The 16019-nt window shown below is 43.1% G+C and overlaps 1 protein-coding gene across 26 annotated transcripts in view; it reads right to left on the bottom strand.

The window, feature by feature from the left end:
* Window positions 1-16019, bottom strand: part of LOC110533558 (dual specificity tyrosine-phosphorylation-regulated kinase 1A) — a 56280-nt gene that overhangs the window by 3926 nt on the left and 36335 nt on the right. For 7 of the 26 annotated variants that reach the window (XM_090186226.1, XM_090186228.1, XM_090186229.1 and 4 more), the window contains 9 exons: window positions 8819-9015; window positions 6452-6544; window positions 5922-6110; window positions 4537-4684; window positions 3597-3883; window positions 1399-1545; window positions 890-1030; window positions 479-782; window positions 73-194 (listed from right to left, as the gene is read on the bottom strand). In XM_090186226.1, coding sequence (XP_090042352.1) covers window positions 73-194; window positions 479-782; window positions 890-1030; window positions 1399-1545; window positions 3597-3883; window positions 4537-4684; window positions 5922-6110; window positions 6452-6544; window positions 8819-9015 — 1628 coding nt within the window. Of the gene's footprint in view, window positions 1-72; window positions 195-478; window positions 783-889; window positions 1031-1398; window positions 1546-3596; window positions 3884-4536; window positions 4685-5921; window positions 6111-6451; window positions 6572-8809; window positions 9016-16019 lie in introns of all 26 variants that reach the window. The other 19 variants (XM_090186223.1, XM_090186224.1, XM_036989967.2 and 16 more) reach the window with 7 other exon arrangements.

Below are 16019 nucleotides of genomic sequence, written 5' to 3'. Positions count from 1 at the left end.
TGGGTTATAGACTACGTGACAATCTAGTGGGGGTCACTTGGCCAGGAGCAATAGTGTGTGTGTGAGACTTGCCTGTGGGCAGAGATTTTCGCAGTCCATGGCCTGCACGGCACTGAAGTGACCTCCGCTGTGCCGGTGCTGATGTGTTGGGTCCGAGCGCGCCCGCCCACTGGTGCTCGTGCCAGACGACCCTCCTGCAGAGCAGAAACACAAACAGAAATCAGTTGACATTAAATTTATGTTGAACATTTGAGACAGTTCCAATCTCCCTTAAGGCTCTGCACTACCTGCACTAATTTCCTACTGAAAAAATGTATTCCTTGGGAATCCCACAGTGTGCGAGGCTAGAGCAAACAAAGTGAACACCCCAGGGGTTCCCCAGGATTGGACTGAGAGACATGGGTCTAAGGTCACGCTAATGCTTCAAAGTGAACCTCCAGTTCTCCATGCAGCTTTGCGGCTGCGTTGCTCTCCCTACCTGAGCTGGAGGAGGTGCTGGAGGTGGTTCCAGAGGACTGGGACTGCTCCAGTGCGGGGCTGGTGGACACGCTGCTGCTCGTGTTGGTCCCCTCATCCGCAGTCTTCTTGAAGAAGCTGTGCTGCAGGGCGTAGTAGGGCTGGATGCGGCTCTTGGGGTCGTAGTCCAGCATCCGAAGGATCAGATCCTTGAACTTCAAGTACTCAGCGACAGCGTGGCCAGACTCACCCGCCCGCCGCCCCCCAGGACCCCCCGCCTCCACACCCAGGATGCTGTGCAGCTTCCGCATGCCTGGCGGCTTATACTGCGCACACACAGAACAGAGACTTTGAGGATATATACACTCACTATTGCAAAGGACATTTATGACATCACAACAACATAATTGACAGGGTGATTTGTTGAACTCACCCTTTTGGCATCTTTGGTCTTCTTTGCACCCCACGTGCTGTCCGATATCTTCTCAAAGAACTTCCTGGCCTTGGGCGCCTGGTCCAATATGTAATTGGGAGGGACACCCAGAACTTCCACTATTTTGTTAATTTGATCAATCTGAAAAATCAGAAGACCACAATTAAGAATGTCTTACCCTATTTGGCACTAACTGCGTATGAAATTGCCTGCACCTCAGTATAGGAAAAAGGACTGAGTTTAAGAGGCATGTGACACATGCCTCTTATCTACAATACAACAACTAAACTAGGTGAAAAGTGGAGTCCTGTCTCCGAGTGAAACGTTCAAAGCACCACAGCTCCCTCTGTTGGTCTTTATTAGGTTCTCACTCCCTATACTCATCTTGATGAAGACAAAAACTGAAAATCTTTCTCACATGAGCACAATGAAGCATCACAGGTAAGCATTATCTGACAAGTTATATCATCCTAAACAAAGACTACATCTTTTCATTCCATGAGTCCTACCTCATTGGCCCCACTGAAGAGGGGCTCTCCAGTGTGCATCTCCACCAGAATGCAGCCCAGGGACCACATGTCGATGGCCAGGTCGTAAGGCATGCCCAGCAGCACCTCTGGGGAGCGGTAGAAGCGACTCTGGATGTACTGGTAGATCTGAGTGGACAGAAAGGGGTCACAGCTATTAGGACATGGCATTTTTGTTACCCTTTTCTAGCCATGCAACCCTTTCCAAAAAATAAATTGTTTCGTATCTTTCCACATCATACTCTACCAATCCATCTATCCAATAATTAATCAATCCATTAAATAGAGAATCCATAGTGGGTCACAAAAATATCAGATTCTCAGTTTTGGTGTAAGACTTATGTAGAATAAAATTGACCATATTAACCTCCAGGAAAAACATCATCAACGTCACATCCTCATTCATCTAGCCTCTGTTAGTGATGGGGGGGACCGATACAGTTACAAATTATAATCGATACTTTGAGTACAAGATTCCAACTATTTTTTTGCTCCGTAGCTTTCACTGCCTATCAAAAAACGCCAGTATTTTTCATCCTATATCTTGTAAACCATCTTTTTAAATAGAGATTTTATTTTTATCTGATAATTACAAAAATGTTCTCATGCTCTCCCTCGTCTCTCTGCCGCAAACATACAGTGCCTTCAGAAAGTACTTAGACCCCTTGATTTTTTTCCCACATTCTGTTACGTTACAGCCTTGTTCTAAAATGTATTAAATTTAAAAAATCCACATCAATCTACACACAATAACCCACAATGACAGAAATACCTTATTTACATAATAAGCATTTAGACCCTTTGCTATGAGACTGGAAATTGAGCTCAGGTGCATCCCATTTCCATTGATCATCCTTGAGATGTTTCTACAACTTGATTGGAGTCCACCTGTAGTAATTCAATTGACTGGACATGATTTGGAAAGGCACAGACCTGTCTATATAAAAAAGGTCCCACAGTTGACAGTGCATGTCAGAGCAAAAACCAAGCCATGAGGTCAAAGGCATTGTCCGTAGAGGTCCGTGGAAGAATTGTGTCCAGGGACAGATCTGGGGAAAGGTACCAAAGCATTTCTGCAGCATTGAAGGTCACCAAGAACACAATGGCCTCCATCATTCTTAAATGGAAGAAGTTTGGAACCACCAAGACTCTTCCTAGAGTTGGCCGCCCGGCCAAACTGAGCAATCGGGGGAGAAGGGGATTGGTCAGGGAGGTGACCAAAAACCTGATGGTCACTCTGACAGAACTCCAGAGTTCCTCTATGGAGACGGTTGTCTTTCTGGAAGGTTCTCCCATCTCTGTAGCACTCCACCAATCAGGCCTTTATAGTAAAGTGGCCAAACAGAAGCCACTCCTCAGTAAAATGCACATGACAGCCCGATTGGAGTTTGCCAAAAGGCACCGAAAGGACTCTGACCATGAGAAACAAGATTCTCTGGTCTGATGAAACCAAGATGAAACTCTTTGGCCTGAATGCCAAGCATCACAACTGGAGGAAACCTGGCATCATCCATATGGTGAAGCATGGTAGTGGCAGCATCATGCTGTGGGGATGTTGTTCAGGGGCAGGGAGACTAGTTAGGATCGAGGGAAAGATGAACGGAGCAAAGTAGAGAGATCCTTGATGAAAACCTGCTCCAGACACACAGGACCTCAGACTGGGGCAAAGGCAAGGACAACGCAAGAGTGGCTTCGGAACAAGTCTCAATGACCTTGAGTGGCCCACCCAGAGCCAGGACTTGAACATCTCTGGAGAGGTCTGTACATAACTGTGCAGCGACGCGCCCCATCCAACCTGACAGAGCTTGAAAGGATCTGCAGAGACGAATGGGAGAAACTCCCCAAATACAGGTGTGCCAAGCATGTAGCGTCACACGCAAGAAGACTCGAGAATGTAATTCGCTGCCAAAGATGCTTCAAAGTACTGAGTAAAGGGTTTGAATACTTTAGTAAATGTGATATCGGCTTATTTTTTTTATAAAAGTGTAAACATTTCTAAAAAAACTGCCTGCTTTGTCATTATGGGGTATTGTGTAAAAAAAAAATGTAATCCATTAAAGTGAAGCGGCCTGAATACTTTTGGAACATCAAATCGCAATACCTATAGAATAATGAGAAATGCAATACATATCGTATCGGCACCTAAGTATTGTGAGATCCCTGGCAATTCCCAGCCCTACCCTCTGTCCCAGCTGGCAGGAGCTGCCAAAATCCACGATCTTGATGGCGCTCCTCTTGGGGTTGCACAACAGGATGTTCTCGGGCTTCAGGTCACAGTGGATGATGCTGAGCTCGGGCGTGGCCAAGAATAACAGTGCTGTGCACATTTGCTGGGCAAACTTGCGTGTGAGGTTGAGTGAGACGCCACGGAAGTTGGTGTTCCGCAGCAGGTCATACAGGTTGTAGGAGAGCATCTCAAACACCAAGCACAGGTGGCTCCGGAACATGAAGTGGCGCTTAAGGTGAACTGGAGAGAGAGAAGAGGGGACAAAAAAAAGACTAATGAGCATTTGTTTTGAGTTAGGTTGATACACTAGTGATGTTAACATATTGGATACTGATTATTGACTTGTGCATGTTAATGGACTGGTTTCCTGGACAGATTAAGCCTCATCCTGGAGTAAAAAGCCTTTTCAATTAAGGTTCTCCAAAACATTTACATATTAGTCATTTAGCAGACGCTTATCCAGAGCGACTTACACATGTTAATACTTTTTTCGTACTGGTCCCCCGTGGGAATTGAACCCAGAACCCTGGCACTGCAAGCCATGCTCTACCAACTTAGACACATCGGCACGGTCCTGTGTAGCTAGCAGGTAGATGGCACACTTCCATCAAGATGTTTTGGGGTCTTTTTGGTATTACTATAGTAAAGACTCCATCACAAAGTTGAACAGAGGTCAAATGTATGTATGTATGTATGTATGTATGATGTACAGTGGGGCAAAATAGTATTTAGTCAGCCACCAATTGTGCAAGTTCTCCCACTTAAAAAGATGAGAGAGGCCTGTAATTTTCATCATAGGTACACTTCAACTATGACAGACAAAATGAGAAGAAAAAAAATCCAGAAAATCACATTAGGGACGTGTATAGGGAAAAAGGAGAATCTGGCTGTACCTATGTAGTACTTCATCTCCGTGTCATGTTTGTTCATGAGCTCGAGAAGCCGCACTTCAATCTGGGCTTGATTAAGAAAAGCCTTCTTGTTCTTGATGATCTTAATTGCCACCCACTCCTGCTCTGCACGGTCATATGCCTTTACAACCTGGAGAGAGGCAAGGCCAAACACAAACCATGTAAAAACAATGAGCCAGGCAGGAACACATGCACTAAACAGGGAGGGGGTGGGGCTCTGATTTATTACAGCCTCTTCCGTCACACACACACACACACCTGCGCGTGCTCTCTACTCGCTAGCTCTCTGCTCTCCTGCGTGTACAGCACACTCTTCCGCGCGCGCACTCTTCCAGGCACGCGCACACACATCTGTCCCATTCATACTTTCCTTGTCAATTCCTTAGCTTATAGCCTACTTTCAGAAAGCCCAAGATAGGCCTAGTTTTTAGTTTTTTAATTTTTTAATAAGTTAAGGAAAGGATATTTGCTTGTCTGACATACGCTGCTGGCTTTGACTGACAGGTGCTTTTACTTGGTGAGTGAGTACGCTGATTCTCTATATGCATATGTTCATGCAGAAAGTTTTTTAAAGTAGCCTGTCTGGACAACATCTCTTTAATAAGAATCAAACGCTTGTAAAAGGCCTATTGTCAGTTGCTTACGCTACATTACTTCTCATTACGGCTTCCTTTCTTTGAAGAACACATGCCAATACCATCGAATGACCACAGCAGCAGGGTTTGTGGCAGTATGTGAATATTTTGGGGAAAGTGGGAGAAACCCCATCGGACTTTGTTTGAATGGTTTTGTGCATCAGAATAGGATCTGTATTAAATAGTTTTTATATGCAGAAAAGCCAACAGACAAGAACATGGTAGGCATATATTTTTATTTTGACTCCATTAATGTGTCAACATGGACATGTGACAGATTCTCTTTAACCTGGCACTTACATTTATTTTATTAATATGTATTAGTAATAACCTGAATAACAATAATGAAAGTGGCGTGATAATAACGAAGTGTAATGGCTTATTTCAAATAGGTTTTATTAAGAAGCATGTCCATGTAAATAAGTGTACAAACAGAATTGTGACTTAACCCCCAGAACGGTTATGTCGGTGACCATGTACATTGGCCTGGCCAATTACCATAACCATCATTCCAAGATCTTCACAGTCCTATCAGCGATTCCGCCACAATGTGTGAGCCTCTGGTTATATGCTCATGTATCATTTTTGAAAACATACATGTCAGGTCAATTTTAAGGACCATGTCTAGCCCTTTAAAGGCCTGGTGGTGGTTGAAACAATACCAGATGAGTTTCTGCAAAAAGGTAACTTCTCCCCTGGTGGTTGACAATACATGTATGTCATGTGACTCACTTGTCCAAACGAGCCTTTGCCTATCAAGGAGTCGATCTCGTAGCGGTCCATCCATTTCTCCCCGTTTTTGACGATGTAGTCGTAGTTGTCGTCATCATAGCCGTCGTTGAAGACCTTCCTCTCTTTCTTGTGACTGGAGTCGTCGCCCTGGACATGTTGGTGTCTCCGCTTCTTTTTTGCATAGTATACCTGCCAACAAAATGGTGTTGTTACTAGATTACCCATGTTACTAGATTACCCACCTCCCATCGGAGCCTGGGAAGTAGTTGCTAAAAGGTAGGCCCTAACCACCACTATGCAGTACAAGCTGAGATGCATGGGATGTTGTCACTATTCGATTCAAATCTTCAAGTGATCAGTGCAGGCCTGATTTTATATTATTCAGGCTTAACAGATGTGTTATTTACAAAAATTTGAATTTGAGTAGTGATTAATCCTTCAGTGTATGTTTTGTGCGAGCCCTGGCCTTGAGCGACCAGAGTTCCAGGTACAGGTGTAGTGTGTGGCGGAGGGAGAGTGGTGGAACTTACCTCATTGATGCATTTGTAGGTTTTGATCAGGTCAATAGAGAGCTTCCTCAGGGGAGACGAGGACGGGTCGCGAAAGCACTGTGGCATGCGCCTCTGTAACATGACAACATCAGGGGTCACCTTAAAACACAGACGCACCAAACACAGAGAACATCACCGTTTCAGAAACACACACACACTCACCTGCATCTGTTGTTTATGTGGCAAATGTTGCTATGCATGACATTATTTAAAAGGACAGAACAGTGTCCCACAGGGATCGATTATTGGTTTGGTTCGTTTTACTATTTACATTAGCAAAATTGGTTTATAAAAAATTAAATGCACTTGTATGCAGATGACTGTGGTGTATGCCATTACCCCCAAAGCTGACCAGGCTCTGTATTTCCCTGCAGAAAGCCTTTCTTGAACTGAAATTGGTACTAAATGGTTATTTTTCTAAATCAGGTACAAATGTATCTGCCTCATACGTACTTTGGATGGTGCCCTTATTGTTGTGTCGCCACTTATAAATATTTGGTCATCTGGATTGACAAAAAGCTATCTTTCAAAAATAATGTTGATGAGGTAGTTTAGAAACAGGCACGGTCTTCTGTTAAAGAGAAGGGAAAAAAATGTAGCCCTGTAGCACTCACTTCTGTCATCATGAAGTGATTTGAGAGGCTAGTTAAGAATCATATCACCTCTATCGTACCAGAAACCCTAGACCCACTACAATTTGCATAACGCCCTAACAGATCCACAGATTACGCAATCTCCATTGCACTACACACTGCCCTATCCCGTCTGGACAAGAGGAATACCTATGTAAGAATGCTGCTCAGCCTTCAACACCATAGTGCCCGCCAGGCTCATCAATAAACTTGGGTCTGAACCCCGTCCTTTGCAACTGGGTCCTGGATTTCCTGACGGGCCAACCCCTGGTGGTGAAGTTAAGCTACAACACTTGCGCTACACTGATCCTCAACAGGGGGGTGGCCCAACATCTGTGCCTGCTTAGCCCCCTCCTGTACTCCCATGACTTTGTGGCCACGCACGTCTCCAACTCAATCAACAGTGGTAGGACTGATTACCAACAACGAAACAGGCTACAGCTTGGGGGTGAGGGCCGTGGTGAAGTGGTGCCAGGAAAATAAATTCTCCCTCAACAAAATGAAGGAGCTAATCGTGGACTTCAGAAGAAAGCAGAAGGAGCACGCCCCCATCCACATCAGCGAGACGGCAGTGGAGAGGGAGGAAAGCTTTCAAGTTCCTCGGCATCACTGACATCCTGAAATGGTCCAGCTACACAGACAGTGTGGTGAAGAAGGCACAACAGAGCCTCTACAACCTCAGGAGGCTGGAAAAAAGTATTATTGGCCACTAAGACCCTCACGAACTTCTACAGATGCATGTCCCTAATGTTTGTATACTCAGTGCATATACTGTATTCTAGTCAAGTCTCATCCTATACAACTACTGCTGTACACACCTTTTCTAGTCATATACGGTACATAATGTCTATACACACCATCACTCTCACGTACACCAAGTTTACCAAACATTACGAACAGAGTATACAAAACATTAGGAACACATGGGAAAGTGTAGAGCGTGAAAAACGCAGCAGTGTTGCAGTTCTTGACACAAACCTGTGCACCTGGCACCTACCACCATACCCTGCTAAAAAGGCACACATCTATTGTCTTGCCCATTCACCCTCTGAATGGCACACATACAGTCCATGTCTTGTCTCAAGACTTACAATTCCTTCTTTAACCCGTCTCCTCCCCCTCATCTACACTGATTGAAGTGACAATAATGGATCAAAACTTTCACCTGGTCAGTCTTGGTCATGGAAAGAGCAGGTGTTCTTAATGTTTTGTACACTGTGTTCATATACATTTATATTCCGTACTCAGGTATTACAGCACTGACTCTGCTTAAATAAAGGAGAATTTGATGAGGAGGGCCTGATATCAGAAAAACACACATGGGCAGCAGCCACTGAAGTCATGGGCGTGTTTGACAGCACCCTGCAGATTATTTTGGTAATAGCCATGACTGTCGTCAGTAATAAAATCAAGTGAGAAATCATCCTGTTTATTATTAGTCCACTGTCCTGGACACGCAGGCCATAATGTTGCCTGTACGATAAGAATAACCCGTGTTCACGGCGGGTCAGGATATATTTTTAAGTGCCTTTTACTAGGAAAATCGGACAGCAAGCAGTGTTGTGTAAAGGAAGCCACAGGCCGCAGGGCTTGGGGTTAGCACCACTGTGTGCGAGTGTGTTTTGGTGTATGCGTAAGGTTGTGTGTGTGTGTATTTGTATCAATGTATGTATGAGTGTACTGTATATGGTGTGTGTAGCTGTACCTAGCGTACCTGGCTGGCAATAGACTGCTGCGCCTGCTCGCTGTGGGGCAGAGCCGGCACAGACGGGTCAGTAGTCTGTTGGTGCTGCTCACTGTACTGCTGGTGCAAATGGGGAATGGGAGCAGCCATCAGAAGCCCAGAAGCGTGGAACGAAAACAAGGGAGCAAGCTGGACAGATGAAGGTTTGCATGCTGAAGTCTCTTCTCCTGAAAGAGAGGGACATGTTAGCTTCTGATCGACACACATTCAATAGGTTGTCACAAGGCCCCATTCTCAGTTCTCAGTGTGAACCCTTGCTACTGTGTTCCTTAACATAAATGATACAACTTAAATGATGTAATTGTGGTTTGAATAAATCACTGCGTTTGTATATCAGAGCAAGTCTTAAATTATTTTTATTTTTTTATTTTATTTCACCTTTATTTAACCAGGTAGGCTAGTTGAGAACAAGTTCTCATTTGCAACTGCGACCTGGCCAAGATAAGGCATAGCAGTGTGAACAGACAACACAGAGTTACACATGGAGTAAACAATTAACAAGTCAATAACACAGTAGATAGAAAAAAGGGGAGTCTATATATACATTGTGTGCAAAAGGCATGAGAAGGTAGGCAAATAATTACAATTATGCAGATTAACACTGGAGTGATAAATGATCAGATGGTTATGTACAGGTAGAGATATTGGTGTGCAAAAGAGCAGAAAAATAAATAAATAAAAACAGTATGGGGATGAGGTAGGTGAAAATGGGTGGGCTATTTACCAATAGACTATGTACAGCTGCAGCGATCGGTTAGCTGCTCAGATAGCAGATGTTTGAAGTTGGTGAGGGAGATAAAAGTCTCCAACTTCAGCGATTTTTGCAATTCGTTCCAGTCACAGGCAGCAGAGAACTGGAACGAAAGGCGGCCAAATGAGGTGTTGGCTTTAGGGATGATCAGTGAGATACACCTGCTGGAGCGCGTGCTACGGATGGGTGTTGCCATCGTAACCAGTGAACTGAGATAAGGCGGAGCTTTACCTAGCATGGATTTGTAGATTACCTGGAGCCAGTGGGTCTGGCGACGAATATGTAGCGAGGGCCAGCCGACTAGAGCATACAAGTCGCAGTGGTGGGTGGTATACGGTGCTTTAGTGACAAAACTGATGGCACTGTGATAAACTGCATCCAGTTTGCTGAGTAGAGTGTTGGAAGCAATTTTGTAGATGACATCGCCGAAGTCGAGGATCGGTAGGATAGTCAGTTTTACTAGGGTAAGTTTGGCGGCGTGAGTGAAGGAGGCTTTGTTGCGGAATAGAAAGCCGACTCTTGATTTGATTTTCGATTGGAGATGTTTGATATGGGTCTGGAAGGAGAGTTTAGAGTCTAGCCAGACACCTAGGTACTTATAAATTAAGGATTGCATCAGTGATTATTCCATATACCATCAATCACTTCCCATTTAGCTGTAGCAATTTTGCAAGACTGCATCCTATACATGACCCAAAATATATACACAAAAACAAGCACCAATGACCTTTCCGACAAGAAAAGAAAAGCTACAAAAAGGACAATGGCAGAGAGATTTGATGTCTGTACACTACTAGAATATTTCATCACATCCCTGCATGATGGCCAAAACTAAAAAAGCATGGCACCAGATTTGAAGTTAATAATTGATTAGGAAAACTATTACAAAAGACCCAAAGCAATAGCTTCAACATTATTAATTGGGCAGAATAAAAGCACAACGATGTCAAAGGAAAGCATGCCGTGTAATAAACTGAGACATGAAAATCGGTTGAAAAAGTTATTTAACCCCTCAAATAGCCTTCTCTACACCATCATATTCTCACAGAAATGTGCAGTGTAACTCAAATGTTAGAATTTCCCCAAATGATTAAAATATAAACAAGTCTAACAAACACTTCTTTAGCACTATGACATACAGTAGGCCTTAAAGTAACTCAACTACAGAAGCTGATTAAAGAAAAGCAGATGAAAAGTGCTCCAGGGGGAAAAAGTACAAATTCAGTCCCAAATACCATTGCGTTTAAAAATGTCAATGAACTTTGAATGAATGAGGACACATTTTGGGCCTTCTACGAAACCATGATCCTCGGCTGGACTCATGGCCTATGAGACCTATGAAGGAAACCTAATATTCCAGGGAATATTCTAAAGTGGTGTGCTCAGCAATAGTTAAGCAATAACAAATGAGAACCCAGGAATTATTGTGTGAATAACTATGGGCTGTTTGAGGGCCTTATTGCTTCTATAAACCGCTTGCCAACATATTACAAATGTTATTATATTGAGTAAATGAATTGTATTCTACCACCATATTATATAGCATGGGCAAAAGCCAGTTGTTAGTTCTGAGATTCTGAAGTTGTTAGCAAAACGGGCTGGTCGTTCATTCTATTTGCAATGGTTGCTATGCTAAAATCATTGGCATGTAGCTATGCAGGCTAGCTACACAACATGACCAAAAGTATGTAGACACCTGCTCGTTGAGCAACTCATTCCAGAATCATGGGCATTAATATGGAGCTGGTCCCACCATTGCTACAATAACAGCCTCCACTCCTCTGGGAAGACTTTCCACTAGATGTTAGAACATTTCTGCAGGAACTTGCTTCCATTCAGACACAAAAACAAGATTAGTGAGGTCAGGCACTGATGTTGGGCAATTTATCCCAAAGGTGTTTGATGTAGTTTAGGTCATGGCTCTGTGAAGGCTAGTCAAGTTATTCCACACCGATATCAACAAACCATTTCTGTATGGACCTCGCTTTGTGCATGGGGGCATTGTCATGCGGAAACAGGAAAGGGCCTTCCCCAAACTGTTACCACAACTTTGGAAGCGCAGAATTGTGTAGAATGTAATTGTGTGCTATAGCGTTGATTTCCCTTCCCTGGAACTAAGGGACTAGCCCGAAGCATGAAAAACAACCCCAGGCCATTATTCCTCCTCCACTAAACTTTACAGTTGGCACTATGCATTGGGGCAGGTAGCATTCTCCTGGCATCCACCAAACCCAGATTGGTCCATCGGACTGCCAGATGGTGAAGCGTGATTCATCACTCCAGGGAGAAAACGTTTCCACTGCTCCAGAGTCCAATGGCGTTGAGCTTTACGTCACTCCAGTCGATGCTTGGCATTGCGCGTGGTGATCTTATGCTTCTGTGTGGCTGTTCATCAATGGAAACCCATTTCATGAAGCTCACAACGAACAGTTCTTGGGCTGACGTTGCTTCCAGAGGCAGTTTGGAACTCGGTAGTGAGTGTTGCAACCGAGGACAGACAATTTTACGCGCCAGGCGATTCAAGGTATCATTCTGTGAGCTTGTGTGGCCTACCACTTCACGGCTGAGCCATTGTTGCTCCTAGACATATCCACTTCACAATAACAGCAGTTACAGTTGACCGAGGCAGCTCTAGAAGGGCAGAAATTTGACAAACTGACTTGTTGGAAAGGTGGCATCCTATGACGGTGCCACGGTGTGGCTAAAATAGCCAAATCCACAAATTTGAAGGGGTGTCCACATTCTTTTGTATATTTTGTGTACTTATCCTTTGCTAGCAAGCCAACAAACCCTTAAGAGACACCATGGAAAAATATTTAACAGGGATGAAAAGAAAGGCGGTGAGAGACGGAGATAGAGACAAACATAAGTGCAAAAAAAAAAACACTCCATAGCAGAGGAGCTGATACTGCCTGCAGCATTAGACCTGGTCTCTGTCATGCTGGATGACGCAAGTGCTGCAAAAATAAAAACTATCCCTCTGTCCAATGACACTGTCACCAGACGTATAAATGACATTGCTAACAATCTAAAAGAACAGCTGGTAGATAAACTCAAAGACAAACGTTTTGCCTTACAGTTCAATGAAGCAACTGAGAGCAACAAAGACTGTTTGTTTATCGCTTATGTACGTTTTGACATGACAAACTCCCTGTGTGAGGATCTACTTTTTTGTAAATATGTCAGAGACAGAGCCACAGCTGAAGAGCTATTCAAAATGCTGGACTGCTTCATGACTGAGAATGGGCTAAAGTGGGAGAACTGTTTTGGTGTTTGCAGTGATGGTGCACAGACCATTGCAGGGATGAGAAAAGGACTTTGGGCACTCATCAAGAAGGCCTCACCTAATGCTGAGTGGACACACTGTGTTATACACAGAGAAGCACTGGCATCAAGGCACAAATTATACTATTTAGTCGCAGCAGAGAGTTGGGGGGGGGGGGGGGCGAAATGTTTACTTCTTCCTAGGGGGGGGGGGGGGGGAATAACAGAAAATAATTGAGAAGCACTGTGCTAATGTAACATTTAAAGCATTTATGTAATCTAAGCACATGAAAGGCTTCATAGGTTATAAAAGGTCATGTTAATTGACTGACATCTCATAGAACATATAAGATCCAATAAGCCTGTGTTAACCTCAGACCTTATTTTCAGCATTTATACCTAAACCTATTCTTTCCCCCATTACATTTTCCCTATATGAATTGCTGAACGAACCAGAGGTAACTCATTTACGGTTTCTAGGACTACAAGCTGGCGAGCTCTATGTTCATAAAGATAATAACTTTAATATGTTATTTTAAAATTACTTGAATATGGGAAAGGTGTAACAATTTGTATATGCAGCAGTAAGTCATTGTAATGCATTAGCAAGGTATTGGACAGTTCAGGAAAATATCAGGGAAGCTCATTAGGCATTAGGGGCCCTAGGCGAGATTTGGTTGGCCCTGGTTTAGGCAAACCAAATACTAGCCTAGTAGCATGGGGAAATGACTGGCTGGGCTGTGGGATATTGATCAATCTAATAGAACTGTTAACAGGCATTTACTGGAAAATGTGAGGATTGTGGTGCTATAACTCCCCGCTATCAACCAATTAGCATCCAGGATGCAAACAACCCGTTTTATAATCCAAAATAGCTCTTGAAATGAAATCCTAGCATACCCAGACACCACACAAACTACAAATCACAATCAATGGCCCCTAGTTGCTTTGTAAAGATGAACTGTGACGTTCTTTGTCCTTTTGCACAGAGAGTTGCTCCTTGGCCAGTGGCATGCAGGGTGAAATCAGATCACAAAAAAGCAGCAGCACCTGTCAGCGTCTAAAGTGTCCTACAGCGCAGCGCGACTCGGTCTGCTCACCCTCAGATCAGGTTTCATCCCAAACAGTACAAACCCAGAGGACACAGCCCACACAGTCATGCTTTTGTCACACGGATGTTCTTGATAACATTCCGGATGGTCTCTCAATTAGCTGGCGAGATTTGCCAGTAAAAGTAAATGGAATGATCAGCAGTCAGTTACACCGCAAAATAAAACATAAGGCACATGTAGCGAGTTCTGTGCATGAAGCTCATTTTTTTGTCAGGGTAACTGAAGGGGCGGAGGTATCTTTGATCATGCTTGGCGAAATCAAAAGACTAGAGGGGGGCTGTGGAGGCTCTCATTGAGTGTACCCTCTCAGTCTGGGTCGTCTGCTGGCTAGTGACTCAGCATCATGATGGGAGCATCAGCCAAAGTCAGGCCTGCCTCCCTACCTTTTACTTACCATTCCACCACCTCACACTGAGAAACCACTGCGTCATCACACACACACACAACTCCTTCCCAAATACTGCTCTGGCAGCATAGTCGAGAGAGCGAGACAAGCGAACACAATGCTATATTCCCTTAAATCCCTGGGTAACATCATCTTTCAACGCATCACTCTGGATTATATTTTTCTAATCCCTGCTGCTGCAATTACTATTCAGTTTCCCCATTGCTGTAGAGAAGGAAATTAAAGCACTGCAAAAAAAACTCTAAATGATAGACTGAAGCAACGTTTAAAAAAGCAGATTTAACAGCCATGCTTTTATCAAGTATATGCTTTCTGACTAGTGACTAGACCTCACTGAATCAAGAAGCTATTCCAAAAGAATAATGATTGGCGTGAACATTGCATCAAATTACCCCAACCACACAAATTCTACAATTGTACTCTTCAATCAATGACCATGTTAGGGTCAAATTTGAATAACAGTATATTCAAATTTTTGGACAATAACGATATTGGCCATTTAGCAACAAAATAATGTTGAGTTCAAGACATTACTTTTCGCATTGATAGTTTGAAAGCAACAGAGTGGCATTTACTACAAAAACAGGCAGCTAGCATCTATGCTAATTGTTAGCATGTTTGTATTCAAGAGAATGCATGCCTACTAATATGCACAGATGGTCATGTTAAGGTTAAAATCCCTTTCACAGCTCCATCCTTGTAATATCCCCAAAATGTTCAACTTTGTGTGTGACATGGACAGGCACAATGCACGAAAATGCTGTAATACCTACAAAACTTCCAGTGGAATCTCTCAAAATTATAGATATTACGTAGACTAAACAGCACAAGGTAATCACGAACTTCAGTAATCCAAACTAATTTTGACTAACTGCTGAATGTGCACATAAAATCTGTTTGATCAATCAACAACAGCCTGAGAGTGATTTTTAAAAATGTAAATAATAAATTAGTGAAATGTTTTACCATTTATTCCAGATACCAACCAAGATTGAGGGTCCACAATACTTGGAGGGGCTGGCACAATATGGTATGCCAGATGAATGCTGGGCCCTCATACCGTCACGGTCACCTAATCACCCCCAGCATACAATTGGCTCAAATCATCACCCCTCCCCTCCCCTGTAACTATTCCCCGGGTCGTTGATGTAAATGACAATGTCTTCTCAGTCAACTTATTTGGTAAAATAAGAGTTAAAAAATAAAATAATAATTAACCAAATTATTTGGCTGTTAGTTTAAGATCTATATATTTTTTTTACAAATCTCTTTAACATCTAAAAATACTTAAGTGATTAGTCTTCAATAACGAATTAGGCTAGCCAAAAGGAAAATAAATATATCCCATAGAAGATGGACAACTTGCTAACAATTCAATATTCACAGTGGTTCCCCTATATGCATTTAGCAACATTTTAAAATCATGGCCGCCACTGACTAAGGACCATAGCTTTAAAAAAAATCTTGAGTTGAGGCAAAAATACATTACACACAAATCACAGAAATACTTTTTTTTATATATATATATATATGATCAAAAGGCACCTAAAAAATATTTAACCAATTTGGTCATTTATTCACAGGTTACTTTTAGGAGAATTCTGTGGTTTGGCACATTCTCCAAAATAATATTGGTGC

This window comes from Oncorhynchus mykiss, chromosome 10 (genome assembly GCF_057628025.1).
Source record: "Oncorhynchus mykiss isolate SJ-2025 chromosome 10, ASM5762802v1, whole genome shotgun sequence".
NCBI classification, from domain to species: domain Eukaryota; kingdom Metazoa; phylum Chordata; class Actinopteri; order Salmoniformes; family Salmonidae; genus Oncorhynchus; species Oncorhynchus mykiss.
This window is presented reverse-complemented; position numbering and strand designations above follow the sequence as displayed.